Source organism: Sciurus vulgaris (genome assembly GCF_902686455.1).
Source record: "Sciurus vulgaris genome assembly, chromosome: 4".
In the NCBI taxonomy this organism is placed as follows: domain Eukaryota; kingdom Metazoa; phylum Chordata; class Mammalia; order Rodentia; family Sciuridae; genus Sciurus; species Sciurus vulgaris.
The window spans coordinates 176,195,267-176,217,447 of NC_136464.1; the positions used below are offsets into that span (position 1 = coordinate 176,195,267).

Below are 22,181 nucleotides of genomic sequence, written 5' to 3' on the forward strand. Positions count from 1 at the left end.
AAATATTTTCAAATAGTAAAAAAAGATTCCAAAAACATTTTTGCTCAGTTAGTGATACTGGTACATTATCTGTGTTTTGGCCAGGTTTAATGTGAATTAGATTTGATTGCATTTTAAGAACTGTGTGGTATAGAAATTTTTCAGTCTAGTTTTATATTATTGATACTTCTTTGCAAGTAAATATATACAGAGATTCAACTGACTCAAATATTCCTTGGTGCTTGACCACTTAGAGAATTCTCAATCATTTGGGTTAGGAACTCTTTTCTGTGGCCAAGGTTTAATTTAGTTCATGAACCCCTCTAATGAGCCATATAATCTGAGGTGTTTATTCTACAAGTTACCTAGAAATTGAATGCAAAATTCATACTTATCAAAGTCAATTATATTAGCTCTATTTCTCCTTTTCTTTTAAATTTCTGAATAGCTCAGTGTCACCATCTTCTTGGCCCCCAGTGATCAGTTTAAATGAACCCATATCTTTCAGTAAGTCCTCCAAGGCTTCTGCACACGTGTACTAAGCCTTTAGTTTTTGAATAATAGTGGTTCAGATCAGTAAGGGACGTTGGAGAAAAGCCATTTGAGTGTTCATATCCTAGCAGAGAGGTTCAAGTGGGTTGCTTGCTCAAGTCACAGAGATGGTGAGGTTGAACTGGGTGAGTGCGAGTCCTCTCTGGAGTTCTCGCACATGGTTATCTGCTTTCCTGGGTGTTCTTCCTTCAAGCAAAGGCATCCCTGTTTATTCTCATTTCCAGAGAGAATTAGAGTACCAAAAATGTCCAGATTGTATTTTCTGTCTTGAAGAATCACATTTGGTTTCTGCCATCAGGAATCAGTTATACTCTTTGTTAGTGATTAAACACATATGTATGAGTTTACTTTTTGTAAAAGAGTATGTTGACATGTTACTGAATAGACCATTTTGTGGCTACAATATTAGGGTGAATTAGTGAGAGTGAAAAATTCTTGCTGTCACATTTTACAAAACTGATAGAAAGCTGGTGAGTTATTAACTTGTGTAAATTTCCTAGTGATGCTTTATAGCAGCACAAATTCGAAAAATTCCCAGGTTTTTGCTTCTTGTTATTCCTAGAGTTTATTTTCAGCATTGGTTGAGGCTATAAACACATACTTTTGGGGGAAAGAGTATTGCCTTTGTTATTAAGTTTGCTGTGACAGTCAGATTTCTAAATTATGACTATTCTGTAGAGGGCAGAAGACTGAATTTTTTGTTGAACATGGAGAGAGTGGCCCCGCCACCTTTTTTGGGAGGCGGTGCCAGGGATCGAACTCAGGGACATTTGACCACTGAACCACATCCCCAGCCCTATTTTGTATTTTATTTAGGGACAGGGTCTCACTGAGTTGCTTAGTGCCTTCCTTTTGCTGAGGCTGGCTTTGAACTTTCAGTCCTCCTACCTCAGCCTCTTGAGCCACTGGAATTATAGGCATGCGCCACCATGCTCTGCGGTGAGGCCCTTTTGATGGTCATTTTTCTATAACTCCATATCTTGGAGTTGACATTAATGTCAATGTAGGAGGTGCCATTGTTTTTATTATCTTGTAATAGAAAAAACTTCCAGAAACTTTTAACAAATGAGCTTAAACATTGTAACCATTAAAGCCCAGCCCTGTGACTTTGAAAAATTAAAGTGTTTGGGACTCAATTTTCTCATGAAATTGGAGATAATGCTCTTTTAATTTTTTTTTTTTTAGATGAACACAATACCTTCATTATTTATTTATTTGTTTTTATGTGGTGCTGAGGATGGAACCCAGTGCCTCACATGTGCCAGGCAAGCACTCTACCACTGAGCTACAACCCAGCCCTGAGATGATACTCTTTTAACTCATGAGGATGCTTGAAGGAATATATGAGACAATCTTGGTCTTTAGTAGGGACACGGTGAAGTTGATTTTCTTCCCATTCTAACTCCACTGGTGTTCCTTTTTTACTTGGTAATGTAGAGGCTTTTTTTTTTTTTTTTTTTTTATAAACTGTGTCTATCATGTCTATTACCTTTACTTTTATATAGAGATTATATATATTTTTTAAAAAAATATTTTTACGGACTACATTTTTCATTGTACACAAATGGCGTACAACTTTTCATTTCTATGGTTGCGCACTAGAGATTATATTTTGCAAAAAAAGGAAAAAAAAGAAAAACAAGATACATTTTGCAATTTGTATCTTTATATTCTTTAAAAATAATTGTACACATCTTTGGAGTTATTTTAAAATGTTACTATATGAACATTTTGTTTCTTGTTTGTTTTATGAGTGATTACTCTTATAGAAAGTTGTAAGAGGTAACACTTGTTGCCTTTTCCTGATGTTTTAAAAAAATATCCAGTATCAGGGATTGGGTTTACTATGCAGGTACCCGTATGACCCTCTTTGTTTTGAAACAGGGCCTTGCTGAATTGCCCAGGCTGGCCTAAAACTTGAGATCCTTCTGTCTTAGCCTTCTGAGTAGTTGGGATTACAGGCATGGGCCACCACTCCTGGCTTTTCCATTTTGGGGTCTAACTTTCTAAATGATTACTGGATAATCAATTTTCTTAAACCTTGATTGAAATTTTTATTTGTCATTTTCTTAAGACTTACAGCATTAAGATATGCTTTCTCTACAAATAATAAATTAGAAGTAAATTTGATTATCAGTATTACTTTTTCATTTTTATCAATAAAAGCCCTTGTATAAGAAAAAAAACAAGAAATCATGCTCAAGACATCGGCAAATTAAAAACATTTTTATTATTTTCTGATCACTGACAAAAGTGAAGTTCCTTGAGGCCAAGACTCTGGTATTTTGTAAAGTTCTTCATGGTATGTGACATTTCTCACTTTGCTCTAAGTGCATGTTTGAAAAGAAACCTTTCTTCAGATCTGCTTTGTCCATTGACTTATTTAGTTATACTTTAAGTTTTTTTTTTTTTTTTAAATATATACTAGGGATTGGACCCAGAGGTACTTTACCTCTAAGCCACATCTCCAGCCCTTTTTGTTTTTTATTTTGGAAAGAGTCTGAGTTGTTTAGGGTCTCCCTAAGTCGCTGAGACTAGGCTCAAACCTGTGATCCTCCTGCCTCAGCCTCCTGAGTCACTGGGTTTACAGACATACACCACCATGCCTGGCTTCTGGAGATGTTTTGATGCCTTCGGACTCATTTGTGTAAAGGGGATGAATCTACAGTTACAATTTCCCTTCTATAATTTTGGTATACTGCTAATAATTACATACAGTGGCTGATAAAATATTGTAGCTAGAAGCAAACTGAAAGAAGTACTCTGAAAAAAATATTTTGAAACCAAGTTAAGCATCTGATTTTTTCATTTTCTTTCTTTCTTTTTTTAATAGCATGTTCCACACTATTCAAAACGGTGCTTAATCGTGTCCCGTAGTCTCAGTTCAGTGGGATATGATCCTAATGAAAAAGTAAGTATTTAAAAAATACTCTCATCAGCTAAGTTTTTCTGTGTTCAGTTGGACAGATTAAATTTTATTAATTCTGTACAATTATTTATTGCTTTAGCATCATAGGTTTTACTGATACACTCAATCTGTATTTTTTATTGTGGGCCACAATGCGAGTCCTTTAATTTTGTATTTGTATCTATATCAAAACTTGAATACATTGTAATATATTTCCTTTGTTTTTAGGAGAATAGTATACCATTCTTTCTTAAAGATTGGGCATTTGCAAGATTTTGATTGAATTATTGAGTTTTTGTTTCATTTACTTAATATATGACTCATTTGCATTGAAGGCAACTAGACATTGAAAATTTTGGGACAGGGTAATTCGAACTAAATCTTGGTATATGATAATGTTTGAGCTTCATAGTAGGGGAGATAAAAGGACTAGAAGTGGTGATGGGGAATAAAACGTGTTTTAGTGGTGACGTAGCCTTCAAAGAGAGTAGAGAATTTTGGTCAAGAAGAGCTTTTTCAAGGTAAGTGTCATCGAAGATATAACTGCTGTGAGTGATTAATCAAGAATTTTTTTGTGGTGGTAGGGATTGAACCCAGGACCTTGTGCTGGTAAGGCAGGCATTCTACCAACTGAGCTATATCCCCAGCCCTCGAGAATACTATACTGCTGAATTGCACAGAACTGTTTTCCAGATTCTTCTGAATCTGAAGGTTTGAAAGAAGAAGAATCTACCTTCTTGTCACCCAATAGAAATATAATGCCAGATCAGGAAGACATGACGATAGTAAATATTTATGCCCCAAATAATGGTGCATCCCTGTACATCAAACAAATCCTTCTCAATTTCAAGAATCACATAGATCACAACACAATAATTCTGGGTGACTTTAACGCACCTCTGTCACCACTAGATAGATCTTCCAAACAAAATCCAACCAAAGAAACCATAGAACTCAATAACACGATCAATAACCTAGACTTAATAGACATATATAGAATATTCCATCCATCAATGAGCGGATACACTTTCTTCTCAGCAGCACATGGAACCTTCTCGAAAATAGACCATGTGTTATGCCACAAAGCAGCCCTTAGGAAATGCAAAAAAATAGAGATACTGCCTTATGTTCTATCAGATCATAATGGACTGAGAGTAGAAACCAATGACAAAATAAAAAAGGGAAATTACTCCAATACTTGGAGGCTAAATAATATGCTATTGGATGAAACATGGATAACAAAAAACATCAGGGAGGAGATTAAAAAATTCTTAGAGGTCAGTGAGAACGATGATACAACATATCAAAATCTCTGGGACACTATGAAAGCAGTACTGAGAGGAAAATTCATTGCATGGAGTGCATTCCAGAAAAGAATGAAAAGTCAACAGCTAAATGACCTAACAGTACAGCTCAAAGCCCTAGAAAAAGAAGAACAGAATAACAGCAAAAGTAGTAGAAGACAGGAAATAATTAAAATCAGAATTGAAATCAATGAAATTGAAACAAAAGAAACTATTCAAAAAATTGACATAACAAAAAATTGGTTCTTTGAGAAAGTAAACAAAATAGACAAACCCTTAACCACACTAACAAAGAGAAGGAGAGAGAAGACTCAAATTACTAAAATACATGATGCAAAAGGAAATATCATGACAGACACCACTGAGATGCAGAACATAATGAGAAGCTACTTCGAAAATATGTATTCCAACAAAATAGAAACTACCAAAGACATTGACAAATTTCTAGAGACATATGCTCCTCCCAAACTGAACCAGGAGGTCATACACAATTTAAACAGATCAATATCAAGCAATGAAATAGAAGAAGCCATTAAAAATCTACCATCCAAGAAAAGCCCAGGACCATATGGATTCTCAGCCGAGTTCTACAAGACCTTCAAAGAAGAACTCATTCCAATACTTCTCAAAGTATTCCAGGAAATAGAAAAGGAGGGTACCTTACCGAACTCATTCTGTGAAGCTAATATCACCCTCATACCCAAACCAGGAAAAGACACATCAAGGAAAGAGAATTTTAGACCAATATCCTTGATGAATATAGATGCAAAGATCCTTAACAAAATATTGGCAAACCGTATCCAAAAACATATTAAGAAAATTGTGTACCACGATCAAGTGGGGGTTCATTCCTGGAATGCAAGGATGGTTCAACATTTGTAAATCAATAAACGTAATCCATCACGTCAATAGACTTAAGGATAAGAATCATATGGTTATTTCAATTGACGCAGAAAAAGCGTTTGACAAAATACAACACCCCTTCATGCTCAAAACACTAGAAAAAATAGGAGTAGTAGGAACATACCTGAACATTGTAAAGGCTATTTATGCTAAGCCCATGGCCAACATCATTCTTAATGGAGAAAAACTGACACCATTCCCTTTAAAAACGGGAAAAGACAGGGATGACCTCTTTCACCACTTCTATTCAACATTGTCCTCGAAACTCTAGCCAGAGCAATTAGGCAGACTAAAGAAATTAAAGGGATACGAATAGGAAAAGAGGAACTTAAGCTGTCTGTATTTGCGGATGACATGATTCTATATTTAGAGGATCCAAAAACCTCCTCCAGAAAACTTCTAGACCTCATCAATGAATTCAGCAAAATAGCAGGCTATAAAATCAACATGCATAAATCTAAAGCATTTTTATATGCAAGCGATGAAGCATCTGAAAGGGAAATGAGGAAAACAACTCCATTTGCAATAGCCTCAAAAAAAAATAAAATACTTGGGCATCAATCTATCCAAAGAGGTAAAATATCTCTACAATGAAAACTATAAAACCCTGAAGAAAGAAATTAAGGAAGACCTTAGAAAATGGAAAGATCTCCCATGTTCTTGGATAGGAAGAATTAATATTGTCAAAATGGCCATACTACCAAAAGTGCTATACATATTCAATGCAATTCCAATTAAAATCCCAATGATGTACCTTACAGAAATAAAGCAAGCAATCATGAAATTCATCTGGAAGAACAAGAAACCCAGAATAGCTAAAGCAATCCTCAGCAGAAAGAGCAGAGCAGGGGGTATCGCAATACCAGAACTTCAACTATACTACAAAGCAATAGTAACAAAAATGGCATGGTATTGGCACCAAAATAGACAGGTAGATCAGTGGTACAGAATAGAGGACACGGACACAAACCCAAATAAATACAATTTTCTAATACTAGACAAAGGTGCCAAAAATATGCAATGGAGAAAAGATAACCTCTTCAACAAATGGTGGTGGGAAAACTGGAACTCCATAAGCAACAGAATGAAACTAAACCTCTATCTCTCATCCTGCACAAAAGTCAACTTACAATGGATCAAGGACCTTGAAATCAGACCAGAGACCCTGCATCTTATAGAAGAAAAAGTAGGTCAAATCTTCACCTTGTTGGCCTAGGATCAGACTTCCTTAACAGGACTCCCATAGCACAAGAAATAAAAGCAAGAATCAATAACTGGGATAGATTCAAACTAAATAGCTTTCTCTCAGCAAAGGAAACTATCAGCAATGCAAAGAGAGAGCCTACAGAGTGGGAGAATATCTTTGCCACTCAAACTTCAGATAGAGCACTTATTTCCAGAATATATAAAGAACTCAAAAAACTCTACACCAAGAATACAAATAACTCAATCAACAAATGGGCTAAGGAAATGAACAGACACTTCACAGAAGAAGATGTACAAGCAATCAAAAGATATATGAAAAAATGTTCAACATCTCTAGTAATAAGAGAAATGCAAATCAAAACTACCCTAAGATTTCATCCACCCCAATTAGAATGGCGATTATCAAGAATACAAGCAACAATAGGTGTTGGCAAGGATGTGGGGAAAAAGGTACACTCATACATTGCTGGTGGGGTTGCAAATTAGCGCAGCCACTCTGGAAAGCAGTATGGAGATTCCTCAGAAAGCTTGGAATGGAACCACCATTTGACCCAGCTATCCCACTCCTTGGCCTATACCCAAAGGACTTAAAATCAGCATACTACAGAGATACAGCCACATCAATGTTCATAGCTGCTCAGTTCACTATAGCCAGATTGTGGAACCAACCTAGATGCCCTTCAGTCAATGAATGGATAAAGAAACTGTAGCATATATATACAATGGGATATTACTCTGCCATGAAGAATAATAAAATTATGGCATTTGCAGGCAAATGGATGAAATTGGAGGATATCATGCTAAGTGAGATAAGCCGATCTCAAAAAACTAAAGGACGAATGATCTCGCTGATAAGCGGATGAGGACATATAATGGGGGATAGGAGGGGTTAGCGTTAATGTTAGGTTTAGGTTTAGGGATAAGGAGGGTGGTAAGAATGGAGGAAGGAAGGACTGTATAGAGGGAAAAGAGGGGTGGGAGGGGTGGGGGGGAAGGGAAAAAATAACAGAATGAATCAAGCAACATTGCCCTATGTAAATTTATGATTTTTAATAAAAAAAAAGAATAATAAAATTATGGCATTTGCCCACAAATGGATGAAATTGGAGAATATCATGTTAAGTGAGATAAGCCAATCTCAGAAATTCAAAAGACGAATGATCTCACTGATAAGTGGATGATGGCACGTAATGGGGGTTGGGAGGGGGGCAAGAATGGAGGAAGGAGGGACTCTTAGAGGGAATAGAGAGGTGGGAGGGGTGGGGGGAAGGAAAAAAAATAATGGAATGAATCAAACATCATTAACTGTGTAAATGTATGAATATGCAAATGTATGCTGTTACTCCATGTACAAATAGAACAACATGTATCCCATTTGTTTACAATAAAAATAAATTAAAAAAAAAAGAAAGAAATATTATGCCAGGGTGGAGGGTGTAGCTCAGAGGTAGAGTGTTTGCCCTGGGTCGTGTGTACAAGGCCCTGGGTTCATTCCTCAGCACCACAAAACCAGCAAAAAAGAATTTGAGATATAATGGCAGGAAAAATGTAAATTAAAATTTTCTATTTGCCATATTATGAAAAGAAACAGGTAAAATTAATTTTAATATATTTATTTAATTTAAAACTTAAAATGTTATTTAAACATATAAGCAATATATAAAGACTTAATGAGGTGGGTGTGGTGGTGCTTGCCTGTGATCCCAGCTATTTGAGAGGCTGTCAGGAGGATGGCAAGTTTGAGGTCCGACTTGGCAACTTAGCAAGACCCTGCCTCAAAATAAAAGGACTGCAGATGTGGCTCAGTGGTAAAGCGCCCCTGGATTCAATCCCCAGTAACACCCTCTCCCCCCACAATTAAAAAAAAAAAACACTTGAGATTTTCTTTTTCAATGAAATCTTCTAAATCTAGTGAATCTTTTGCACTTTTCTGGAACATCTCAGTTTGGCCACATTTAAAGTTCTCTGTTTCATGTGGGCAGTATGGGCTTATATAGATTAGTTGAGTGAAATTTCGCTGTTATGAAATCTATAGTTTAATTTAAAAACGCCACCACAGACAATTTGCTTTGGAGTTCATGTGTACTTATGTTTGTGCACATGGTGGACCACCTCTTCAGTCACTCCATGGGCCTGTAGTTACCACCATTCAAACTAGGACGGACGGATGAAGTGTGAGCTCTCCTTATCTAATCATGTTGCCTCTGATAATCCTGCATTTACAGGAGCTTTTGGGGAACACTCTATACCTAAACCATAACATATATTGGCTATTTTAGAGAACTTTGCAGCCTTTGTAATAACAGAATAATAGAACAATCTTAGTTGATCTTGTCAACTTAAATAATACCTTAAGTAACACCCAGGGGTCTGGTGGATTTTTTTTTTTTTTTTTTTTTTTTTTACGGTTCTGGGGATTGAACTCAGGGTCCTGTGCTTGCAAGGCAAGTACTCTACCAACTGAGCTATTTCTCCAGCCCCGGTCTGGTGGATTTTGATGACTTGAGTCTGAGGGTACAATTGGTGCCATTGCCTCTGGTGAGGTTTTTCTTGTAGGCTTTTGTTAAAAAGTGTAGTAAGCTGAGGGCTGAGGCCATGGCTCAGTGGTCGAGCCCTTGCCTAGCATGTGTGAGGCACTGGGTTCTATCCTCAGCACCACACAAAAATAAATAAGTAAAATAAAGGTATTGTGTCTGTCTACAACTAAAAATATATATATATATATATTTAAAAAGTAGCAAGCTGAGACTTTTTGGAGCTTATGGAGCACGTTTTGTGCCTGTTAATAATGTTCATCTGTGAGGCAAAGTTTGGTCAGGGATTTGCTTTTGCTGTATAACCTCATGGTGAGGTTTCAGGAATAGTTAACTTACCTCCCACATTGGGGACCACTGATAATCATTAAATGAATAAATGCATAACTATCTTGGTTGGGCACATTGAAGGAGATAGGAGAGATAAAGGAGCTAGAAGTGGAATTCCCTTGGAATCCAGTAAGCAGGTACCTGTTTCGTTTTAGATGCCATCTCCTTTGTCGGGTCCTGCCTAAGGTAATCATGGAGAGACGGTGTGGTTTCTACGGTTGGCCATAGATGTGTTTTATTTCCAGCTGGCATAAAGGTGTGTGTTTCAGACCCTGCTGGTGGTCTCACCCTTCATTTCGGGGCTGCATTAATTGGAACTTCTCCTTCCAGGAATTCATGCTGTCCTTTTAGCTGTTCATTAGGTGCTGCCTCTTTCATTTATTGTTTACAACCAGACTTGGTGGTCTTTGATAATACATATTTGTTAAATAAGATGATTTTCATCTGATCATATCATTGACCCCTTTCTTCACACTTTATTTAGTGACTCATATCAAGTAACAATTGCTCAGGTAAAGCTGGGCATGGTGGTGCTTATAATCCATTACAGTCACCTGTCATCCTAGCAATTCCTGGGGCTGAGGTAGGAGGATCGTAGTTTTGGCAATTTAGCGAGACCCTGTCCCAAAATAAAAAAAAATAAAATTAAAAACAAAACAAAACAACAAAAAAAAAACTGTTGAGGATGTTGCTCAGGAATTAGATGCCCCTGGGTTACAGGGTTAGATGCCCCTAGTACAGGGCTGAGGGGAGGAAAATTAACAAGTTAACTTGTTTCATGTGTGTTCATGAAAATAAGGAGGATTAAGCTTAATGGTAATTTGCCTGGAACAAGACCAGTGGGTCTTAAATTATTAGTGGGAGACAGTTCCATCCTATGGTGTAGTTTCTATAACAAAAGTAATTTTAGGTGGTCTTAATGTTGCAGTGTTGAGAGTTGGTGTCAAATCGTGGTGATTTCTGACTCGAACACCTGTGTGTGAGTTCAGACTTCCACTAGTTAACTTTGTAAGTGACTTAGGCAAGTGATTGGGCCTCACTAAGCCTCAGTTTTTCCATTCATACAATGGGAATATTATCAAAACTTTAGATGAGTTTTTAAATCTTAGATTAATGTATTACTTTTTTTCATAGACAATTATGAGAATAAATAACTTATCTGAAAAGAGAAATAATTCACAGAAAGGGTTTGTCACAGTGGCTTGTTTATAGAAAGCACATGGCCTAAATGTCAGCTGCTTAATATTGTCCTTAACAACCCAATTTTGCACGTTTGGACTCTGAGGCTCCAAACCCTTTGCAAAAAAAAAAAAAAAAAAAAAAAAGTGAAGTGCAAGCTGGGTACACACTCAAGCCTGTCTTTCTCAGAGCTGATGGGTTGCCCCTCTGCTGTGCCCTTTCTCGGAAGTTCCAGCAAGTGAGTCAGCGTCTGCAGTTCTGGCGTCACTTCTTTACCAAATACCCAGTGGAGCAGGCCAACTCAGTCCTTCTCCGGGTTTCTGGATGAAGTGCCAGCTGTGCATTTAGACCCCAGCAGTGAGGATTTAAGCACAGGAAAGGAAGAGAGAGAAGGCGGGTTGGAACAGAGACAATGCCTGAACAAAGAACTTCAGGAGACTTGGGCTGGGGAGACAGCTCACCTGGCAGAGTGCTTGCCTTGCAAGCACAAGGCTCTGGGTTGAACCCCAGCACCACACACACATCATGTACACCATCATGTGTACAGTTAAGAGCAGCTCCTGGGGGTTCCCCTTTATCTCTCTCTGTACCTGGAAGCTCCTCTGTCTTCAGGGTCTCAGACTTCTGATTTATAGTTGTAGTTTTTTTTTTTTTTCCTTCCTCAGAGTGTCTTTGGGGTGCCTTACATATGACTCTCTTAGTTTTTAAGTGACAGTTATGACTGTCATCTGCCTTTTGGTCCCCAGCCTTCTGTGTTGCAGTTCCCCATACATGGTCATTTTGAGCCATACTAAAACGCCTTGTCGTTCCTTCTTGTCTTCTTCCTTCACTGTCATTGCCTTTAGCATCCGTTCATGCTCTCCCTTCTCTGTACCCAGCATCCCGTGGTGTTGTGATTGTGTCATATTGTCCACTGAAGTCATCAGGCTCAGTTGATACTCACCTGTAATTGATGCAGAGGGGGAGTTTTAAAGTTGCTTAGCTTGATGGGCATGTATGTTCTTGGCTGTGCCATGGCCTCTCTGGAAGAATATTCAGACTAGTAAGAGCAGTTGCCTTTTAGGCAGGAACCTGGAGTGCTTTCAAAATTCTGAACCATATGTATCTATAATTTATTTAAAAGAAAATTTTTATGTAGAGAAGATTGAGTGATACTATGAGCTTTGAGTTTGCACTAACTGATATATATTAGTAGCCTTGAATAGAAGACGTGTCAGGTGCATATTTTTGGTACTGGAAATTGAATTCAGCGGCATTTTGCTCCTTACTCCAGTCCTTTTTATTTTTTATTTTTTGAGACATGGCCTTGCTAAGTTACTGAGGGTCTTGCTGAGTTGCACAGGCTGGTCTTGAACTGCAGTCTTCCTGTTTCATTCTCGTGAGTTGCTGCAATTACAGATGTGCACCTCCATGCCCAGCCAAATATATGCTTTGATACAGATTTTTCCTGATTAGACAAGGGCATACTCCTAGATTCCTAATAGTCTGGCATGTGGTTCAGTGGGGTAGAATAACAATAGCTATAGCTAATAGTTACTGAGTATATATTATGTGCTAGGCAGTATTCTAGGCACTATAAGGATGTTAATTCATATAATCCTCACTATCTCTTATGGCAGATACTCTCATTTTCCTCATTTGACATACCAGGAAAGAGGGACAAGAAGGATAACGTACTCATGAAAGAACATTCAAGAAGAACATGTGGGAGTGCTAGAGTTTTTCAGCCTGGGTGGTTTGGCTCCTGACTGACTCTTTTACCTGGTACTGGGGATTGAACTCAGGTTCACTCAACCACTGAGCCACATCCCCAGCCCTATTTTGTATTTTACTTAGAGACAGAGTTTCAATGAGTTGCTTAGCACCTCGCTGTTTCAGAGGCTGGCTTTGAACTCTCAGCCTCCCAGCTGCTGGGCTGACTAACTCTTAACCACTATTCTGCCTTCAGAGAGCAGAATGGGATTCTTCCTTATAACTGCTCATACGTACTTGCTTTAGCAGTTGTTTAATGTGCAACTTACAGCAATGTTGTTTGCAATGCTTTTATCAATTGAAGTCTGTTTAATGCTTCGTAAAACTTCACAGTTTTAAATGCAGTTCAAGAAAGTGTAAGCATTGTTTTCTGAGACTATGCCTACTGTTCAACAGGGATTTACTGTGACCATTTGGATAGAAGTCTCAGGCCTGAGGTAAAAGCAGGTTATTTTAAGGGCCCCCAGATCAAGTCTCCATGATTTGGAGTTCTGTCACATTGGGAGTTTGCCACTTTTTACTGCAGAGGCTAGTCTCAGGTCGGTGGAATGAGGTAAAGGTCAAACTTTTTGAAAACCTTTTCCATTCTGAGATTCTGGATTTTCCCTGTGGGTTAACATGGTGCCTTAAGTTATAGAAGAGTATTTTTTAGAATACCACATTGAACTTTTAACTCTTCTTTTAGAAATATAACTAAATATGGCTCCACTAAACTTATAATAATTCACTAACCTATAAATAATTGTGTACTTATGCGCATTGCATCCAGATTCTTATAATTGCATGTTTTCTTCCCGTCTTTCATCCTTCTTCTTCTTCTTTTTTTTTCCTGTATTAAGGATTGGGGATGGAATCTAGGCCCTTGCTCATGGTAAGCAAGTGCTCTACCGTGGAGATGTATCCCCTGCCAGTTGTGTTTTTTCTAAAAAAGGGATTAGTCTATACAATTTTAGAGTTGGAAGAAAACCATATGAGTACTTTCTTCATTGGAGTACTATCAGATTACATATATGGAAGTTAAGACCCACGGAAATTGCTTGAAGTGAAGGTGGTCATCAGTAGCAAAGCTGAGCTTGGGACTTAGGTCTCCAGATACACACAGGATGCATCTGTCTTATCATTCAGCCTTATCTGCTTCAAAATGTGATGGTTATTCAGACTTAACACCAAATTCAAATGGCAAGACCTACTTGATATGGACATCTTTGGATATAAACACAAAACAACTCAGGATGCTTAGGATTTCCCAGAATTTGTGAAATAAAATTTCAAGTAAATTGTTAAGCAGTTTTGAGTTAAAGTTTTTTAGTTTTCTAAAGTATCATTTGAAGATTTGCTTTTGTCAAGAGAATTTGTGTCCACTTATGAATAAACCAACCTAGTCAAGTGATGCTTTAACAAAGTAATTAGGGTCAGAAGAGTTTAGTTGCTTCTTGGTTTTAAGTGAACATATTATCCTAGATAGTCAGTGTTCCTAGGATAATGTCCGTTGTTGATTGTGGAAAAACTTGGTATTTTCTGACCTCAAAATTAAGAATAACAATTTTTACCTTTTTTTTTTTTCTCCAGACTTTCGATAAAATACTTATTGCTAATAGAGGAGAAATTGCATGTAGGGTGAGTAGAACTTGAATCTCATTTTCCATTTTACCCAGTGAAGTTTATTATTATTGAATCCTTTTAAATATGAATCACTGTAAATAGATAATATTAATGTATTTTAAATAGGTTATTAAAACTTGCAAGAAGATGGGCATTAAGACGGTTGCCATCCACAGTGATGTTGATGCTAGTTCTGTAAGTATATTTTTTCTTAGTTTAAATCTGAACTTAATTTTGAGTTACGTACAATAAAAATGAAAGCCATTTTATTTTTTGTTGGCCTCAAAAATGTATATTAATTTTTAAAACTAATTATTCACTGTTGTATTAAGCAAAAAGGAGATATCATAATGTCGCCTGTGTCCTAATTATTTGTTTTTAAAACTTAAAAACCTAGAATAGACTTAAAAATTGCAAAGCTGATTGCTGGTCAGCAAGTAGGTTTTAGCAAAGCATGAGAAAGTTAGATGGAAGATTAATGAACTGTTTACACAATGCTCCCTTATGAAAGCACATTTCCCTAGCATAACTCTAGTGTCACTAAGGGAATGCTGTGGTTGTTTAACCTTTCCTAAATGGCTGATGTGTTCAGCTGAAAGTTGATAAATGAGAGATAGGCTGATGCTAATTGGACATGAACAAAAGAAGGTATAGCATAAAGCAATGAATGATATATAATTTTATTTGGCATTTTTAACACAGCAGGCATTTTTTAGCAGTAATGAACTATGAATGAATAGAAAAAATCCCATGGGAAAAGAATGTAAATTATTGGAACTTTATGGAACGAAATATAAGTAGTTGTATTTAATGTAAGCTGCTGTTTTTCAAAAGTGTACTTTTGATAACCAGACCTTTTGTTAATAATGTTAGCTTTTATGGTATAGTAATTTAATACAGTTTTCAAGTTTCGTGATCTTTAAAGTTTTGTTTTATCCAGAATTATGTTGTTCATTTTGTCTTACTGTAATTCTCTTCCTTTTTAAAGAAATAAAATGGAAATAAGTACAAACGAATTTCCTGAAAATGAAGGCTAAGTATATAATTAATTTGGCAGCTGCATTTAAAATGTTTATCTTTTAGTGAAAAGCAATGGAATGTTTTGCATATATATTATTTGATATTCTTTTTTTAGCATTTGATTGTGGCTGCTTTGCAAAAATTTGTTTTAACTATGATGACTTTAATGGTAATTTATGTTCCTTACAGAATATTCATCAACTGATGAGAAAACTTTTACTTTTATTAATCTGTTTCCTGATTGGTAAACTAAGGCATTTATCAGCAGCAGATTCCTGTAGGAAAAAATTTTGTTAAAGTCAACATCAATCTAGTAATAGATTTAAAATTCATATTTCTCCTCTTAGGTTTATTGTCAGTGTATTAGCTCATGGAAGGTTTTCATCCATGGATAAATAGAAAAAAAAGTTTGAATTTTAGGCAGTATTTTATTTCAAGTCTAACAATAACCTTTATTCCTTTATCCATATTAAAATAATTAATTCTCTACGCTGTGTTCTCTTGGACTGTTGGTATGAATAGTTCAAAATCATTGAACTTTTTTTTTCTTATATGCTTACATTCAATGTTGGTGCTGTAGAATAATCTGTAATCAGTAGCATCTTCTGCAAAGTGTTGTCCAAAATAACATGGCTAACTTTCCCATTCTTACATTTCTAGCTTTGCATTCTGATTTAGACAGTTATTTTCCAGACTCTGTGAAAACTAGTTTCAAAAAAGTTATGTAAGTTTTATATCTTAAGTGTACCTCTCTCAAAGCAGATGTGGGAATTTTCTATTTTAAAGAATTTTGAGGCTGAAAATAGTAGTAAATATATCAGGGATTGTAATATATGATTTAGATTGTGATTTCTCAGGCTTCATAATGGAGTACTGCATTCTTAGTCAAAACTCAACAGTATGGTCAAATCAGAGAAAGGCATTTGGTTTCTACTTCAGTGGCAAGAAGGTAGAAAAGGTGAATTCCTTTAACAGTATTTTTTCCGTCTCCAACACTTGATCACAGAGGTTTCCATCATATCTAATCAGCTTTACAAGATCAGTAATAAGAACAATCCATGCTGTTCAATTGTTGGTGTTAGGATGTTTGTCATTCAGAATTTTCAATGTAACTTAGAGTTAAAAAACCTTACATACTTTATATGTTGACTTCATAAATTGAAATATAAATAATTTTGCAGTAGGGAAATACTGCAACACTTGATTGTCAGAGTTATTAATTTTTTGTTAAAGCAGCTAATGTTTAGTTAACCAGGGGAAAATGATTGTTACTACACAATTAAGTAATACTTCATCCAAAAAGAGAAAGCCAATTGCAAAAATTGATGTTTAATGGAAAACTTGGCTCTTGAAGATGATTATGTAGTTCTTCTGTCAGCCCCTCCCTTCAGTGGACTCTTCAAAATTGTCTTTAGGAATCTTGGCTCTTTTTTCTTCCATGTGAGTTTTAGAATGAGCTCTTAGAGTTCTCTAATCTGTCCCACCCCACCCGAATTCTTAGTTTCTATGAACAGAACTTCTATACAAATCTTTTTGTGAAAATACATTTTCATCTCTCTTGGGTAAATACCTAGGAGACAGGGCTGGGAATTGTAGCTCAGTGATAGAATACTTGCCTAGCATGTATGGCCCTGGGTTTGAACCCCAGCCCTGCAAACAAAAATAAAACCAAAAAGCCTGGGAGAGAATTTCTGGGTCATTCAGTAGATGAGGGGTTGGCAGCTTTTCCCCCCCGCCATTCGAATGGTGTTTGGAGAATAAATATATTTTAGACTTTGAAGGCTACTGTGGTGTCCATCGCTGCTGCTGTTGCTGCTTCTCCTCCTTCTCCCTGCATCCTTCATTTTCTTGTGATATCTTTGTTTGATTTTGGTATTAGAGTAATCCTGGCCTCATGAGTTGAAAAGTTTTCTCATCTCTTTTTTGGTAAGAGTTTTTGAAGAATTGGTATTAATTCCTCTTTAAATGTTTGGTAGAATTCACCAGTGAAGCCATCTTGTATGTATACTTTTCTGTGGGTTGTTTTTTTTGTTTTTTTTTTTTGATGACTAATTCTTTTGTTATAGATTTATTCAAATTTTCTTTAGGTAGCAATTGTAGTTTGTCTCTTTCTAGGAGCATCAATTTCATCTAATTTATCTAGTTTATTAAGTTGTTAATAATATTTCCTTTTTGGTAGTATTATCTCCCTTTTCATTCCTGGTTTTAGACATTTGAGTCTTCTTTTTTTGGTCACTATCTGAGTCTGGTCAGGCTGCTATAACAGAATCCCACAGACTGGGTGGACTGTACCCAGTAGAAATTTATTTCTTATGGTTCTGGCGGCTGGGAAGTCAAGATTGGGCAATAGCAGACTTGGTTTCCGGTGAGGGTCCCCTCCAGGGTCACAGATGAAGACTTCTAGCTGTATCTCCCCATGGTGGAAGGGCCAACAGATCTCTTTGGCATCTTCTTTAAGTTCTTTTTCTCCACTATTATTTAACAGCATTCTTAAAAGTGTTAAGTAATGCCTTTAGACGAGAACTATAAAATAGTGGACAGCAAGGCAAAATAAGAAGATATTACTGAGTTCCTACTTGCACAGTGAACTGAATGACTCTTTAGAAACAGAAAAATCTCATGGTGACTGGTTAAAGAATAATAAAGAAGCTGGATGTGGTGGTGCACACCTTTAATCCAACTATTCAGGTGATTGAGGCAGGAGGATCACGAGTTTGCAGCCAGCTGCCAGTATGGGCATAGCAAGACTCTGTCTCAAAATTAAATTTAAAGAAAGGGCTGGGCATGTGGCTCAGTGGTAGAGCAGTGGCTTAGCATGCATGATGCCCTGGGTTTAATCCCCAAAAGAAGGAAGTAAGAAATCTCTAGCTTTAATTCATATATACGAGAAAATATATGTAATTAACAGTTTAAAAATGAGGTAAGAAATAGAACTTTGAAAAATAAAACTGACTGGGCATTGTGGCACATGCCTCTAATCCCAACAATTTGGGAGGCAGAGGCAGGAGGATTGTAAGTTCAAGGCCAGCCTCAACAATTCAGCAAGGTCCACAGCAACTTAGTTAAGGCCCTGTCTCAAAAAATAAAAAAGAGAGCCTGGGATGTGGCTTAGTTAAGTGCCTCTGGGTTCAATCCCTGGTACCAGTGTGGAAACAATGGAAATTTAAGATGAAATTTTTAGAATGTACATGAAAACTTCCACTTTTTATATAGGGAAACTGGGTATTTTAAATGCTAGATATTCCTAAATTAATTTGTACATTTTATTTCTTAAAAAATATTTTTAGTTGTAGATGGACACAATACCTTTATCTTATTTGTTTTTATGTGGTGCTGAGGATTGAACCCCATGCCTCACATATACTAGGCAAACACTCTACCACTGAACTACAACCACAGCCCCTGTACATATTTTTAAGTCTGAATAAATATAACAACACAAGTTTTTTTTTTTTTTTTATTTTTGGAAATTGACAAAAGATTAAATATGTAGGAGTGGCACATTTTCATCAGTTAATTCTGAGAAAAATTGGCAAGGAGAATAGCCTGACATTAAAATACATTATAAAAGTGGAAGTACTTTAGGAACATTCATAAAATGTTGGAGCAAGAAGAGGAGACACAGGTCTGTGGAACAAATTTATTGGATTTTAGACAAAGAACTAATGTGGGAGATTTCTTGACTTGCTAAAGGGCCATATATAAGGCAGAATAGGGGTGCTCTAGAGTTACTTGCTAATCTCCTGTGATTTTGGGTAGTTCCAGAGAAGATAAGAAACATACAGAATGAGAACTGTTTAATGGGCTTAGTAACTTGAAGTTTCTAGGTGGGCAGGTAGGTACTACAGCATTAATTTGATGAGTAGTGAGAGCAAAGAATTTGAGGATTTAGGGGCTGGGGAGATTGCTCAGTTGGTAGCGTGCTTGCCTTGCAAGCACAAGGTCCTGGGTTCGACCCCCAGCACTGCAAAAAAAAAAAAAAAAAAAAAAAAAAGAATTTGAGGATTTAGATTTTGTTGAACTTGTATTCCACCTAGATAACATTCATATTTTAAGTAAAAAGACTAGAACGTTTCTTCATAAAAAGTAGCAAAGTATTACATAAACAAACTGCTAAAGTAAGGGTTTTGATTTTATATTAATATGACATGAAGTGAAAAGTGTTGAGAGTCTTCATTTCAAATGAGGAAAGTGATTTTGTACTTCAACCTTTGACCACATTTTCTGTTTGTACTCCTAAATTGAACTGATCAATATTTTGTTGCTTTGTCTGTGTACAATCATGTTGAATTTAAATGTGAAATTTCTGATATTTGCCATGTTGAAACAGGAACCTAAAATCAGAGAAGTATTCAGTGTGACTCACTTCTTACCCAGGCAACCTGCTGTTTAAAGTATGATTCCTGGTGTGTTCTGGAGTCTCAGCCTTAGGATTCTGTAATGAGATTGAGTGGGGTTTCCTGCGAGCACTCTGGGATGATTGACAGTAAGGTGAGGGCAATCATCACTTTTCATGCCTACCCTTGATAATATTTCCCTGCTGTCTGGGGAGGGACTGAGAACAAATAGGACTTCGTGATGTCTAAGTAATTAGTGTGTGTTGGTTCCAGCTGAACAAACTGGAGGGTAATGATCAGGTAAATGGAAATGGAATACATTAATGAAGGCTAAGGTGTAAGAGACCTTAGGGGAAAACTTATCAAAATTTTATGGGATTGTTGGGATATCTTTATTTTATATCTTTTCATATTTATATATATCTTTATATACATATTTATCTATTTATCTTTATTAGCATATCTTTGGATATATCCTAAATGCGCAGAGTAAATCAATTTAAATATAAGAACCTCAAACTTTTATTTATTTATTTTTTCTTTGATTTCAGGAAATTTTGCAACATTTTATAATTTCACAAAATTTGTTAGTGGACATATTTGTAACTGATGCTGTCACTGATCCTCAATTATGAATAAATGACTAGGGTCAAGCTTATAAAACTTTTTTGGGTGGTGTTAAATGAAAAATATCAAGTGACCTTTTGTGCGTGTGTGTGCATTTGTAACTGAGGTGGCATATAAAGGAGATGTTAAGATGGCTATAATGGTCTTCCTAGTTGGTCTTAATTAGGTCAGAAGCATTTCCAGACATTTAGTTTGCAACACACAACCTATAGGATCTTAATTATTGCAAAAAAATTTATATTTGTAATCCTTCAACTTTAAATTTCCTTATCAGTAACATGAAATCCCATGGCAAAGCGTCTGCATGGTGACTGTAGTGCAGCTTTTACCAGGAAGGAAGGAACTGGTTTCATTAATGTGGTTTTGGATCTTGGAGTTCTGATAATTAGGTAATCAAAGGGTTTTAAAATGGCATACTTGCTTAAAACTTAATATTGCTCACTTTTCTTCTAAGACTTCACCTTCAATAACCCTTTTGGATTAAGAACACAGTGTATATCTATGCAAGTTTGAAACACTAGACTTCTCAGTGAAGCACCAACTGTAATCAGGAGAGGAAAGCATTTAAGGTGTTTAGACATTTTCTTTTCTTTTTTGCTAGTATTATCTTTAGAAAAACTTATTTTGCAGAAACACTATGCCCTATCAATTTTAAATGTTTTGATTATCTTTGGCTTGGGTAAATTACTTTCTCTGCATTTTGGGTAAAATGGAATAGGATAAGGTTCCTGGTAGGAATTTGTTCACATTAATATGGCTCATCAGGGACATTATATTTAATTGGAGATCCTGCAGAATAGTAGCAGGAGGCTGAAGAGAATTATTTAGCATTAGCAATGGCTCGTCTGGGAGTTGTGCACTAATCAAGGCGCTGGAGTGTTAGCGGTGGGGATGATGGGAATTATGACGATTATGACATGTAAGCATGTCTGCGTGCAAACTGGACAGGCAATGAGTTAATCAAGAAGTATATTAAATGGCTCCCATGCTGATTCATTATTATCTACCATAGTGCCTGTCAGGTTGTGTATTTAAAAAATACAATTATTGCTGAATTCATTGTGTATGTGAGCTGAATTCAGCCATCATTCTTTGCTTTTCATTAAAAAAAAAAAAAAACAAACCTCAAATTGCCTTATACATATAAAAGTATAAAATTGTGTCAGTTGTGGTTTGTGTTTTAAAGTGTGGTATCTTTTTTTTTTTAGCACTTTACAGTGAACCTCTAATTTCAGACTCACTTAAAAATTTGTTTGCTTTGTCCTTTTCTGCATTCATTGTAAATATTCTTTGCTTATTTTCTACTGCATAAAGGATTTGGGTTCAGAAATATAATGTTTGTACCTTTGTTTTTCAATTAAAAAGATAATTCCAGTATTTCAGAGATAAATTAATATGTAACACATGAAGCTATGGAAAAATCAAAGCATTAATCTTTTCACCATCAAAATGCTCCAAAATTGGGAGTAGGGGGTGGAAATCTTCTTTGCTGTAGTGGGTGGTCTCTTTGTGCCAGGTAGACCCATTCTGTGCCCAGCATGGTTGGAGCCATCTGTCATGAAACTATCAGTTAGAAATGCTAGAAATGTACATATTTGGGGGAAATGGAACTAATAAATTGAATTCCTCTTAGAAAATAAATTGAAATGCAGCAAAAATCCATGAGCAAACTAGATTATATCTGTAGACAAATTTATAGAGTTGCTATACAGATGAACACAGTTTTTTTTTTTATTATTGTAAGCACTGCCAAATTTAATAAAACTTTCTGCCAAACTGACCTTCATATACTAACTTAATTAAAGCAATATTATGGATAATACTCAAAGTGTTAACCTGTGGGTGGTTGTTATTGAAATCCATTATCTGTGGAGTCAATATTAGTGGTCAGCAACATCAGAAGTAAAACTTGCAACCAAGAGCCTTCCTTGGGAGCTGTGAGCCCAGC

General features: G+C 36.2%; 1 protein-coding gene across 4 annotated transcripts in view; it reads left to right on the forward strand.

Moving 5' to 3' along the window:
• Positions 1-22,181, forward strand: part of PCCA (propionyl-CoA carboxylase subunit alpha) — a 369,734-nt gene that overhangs the window by 11,899 nt on the left and 335,654 nt on the right. For 3 of the 4 annotated variants that reach the window (XM_079138616.1, XM_079138618.1, XM_079138619.1), the window contains exons 2-4: positions 3,365-3,442; positions 14,217-14,264; positions 14,376-14,444. In XM_079138616.1, the coding sequence (XP_078994742.1) occupies positions 3,365-3,442; positions 14,217-14,264; positions 14,376-14,444 (195 nt within the window). The remainder of the gene's footprint in view (positions 1-3,364; positions 3,443-14,216; positions 14,265-14,375; positions 14,445-22,181) is intronic. The other variant, XM_079138617.1, reaches the window with a different exon arrangement.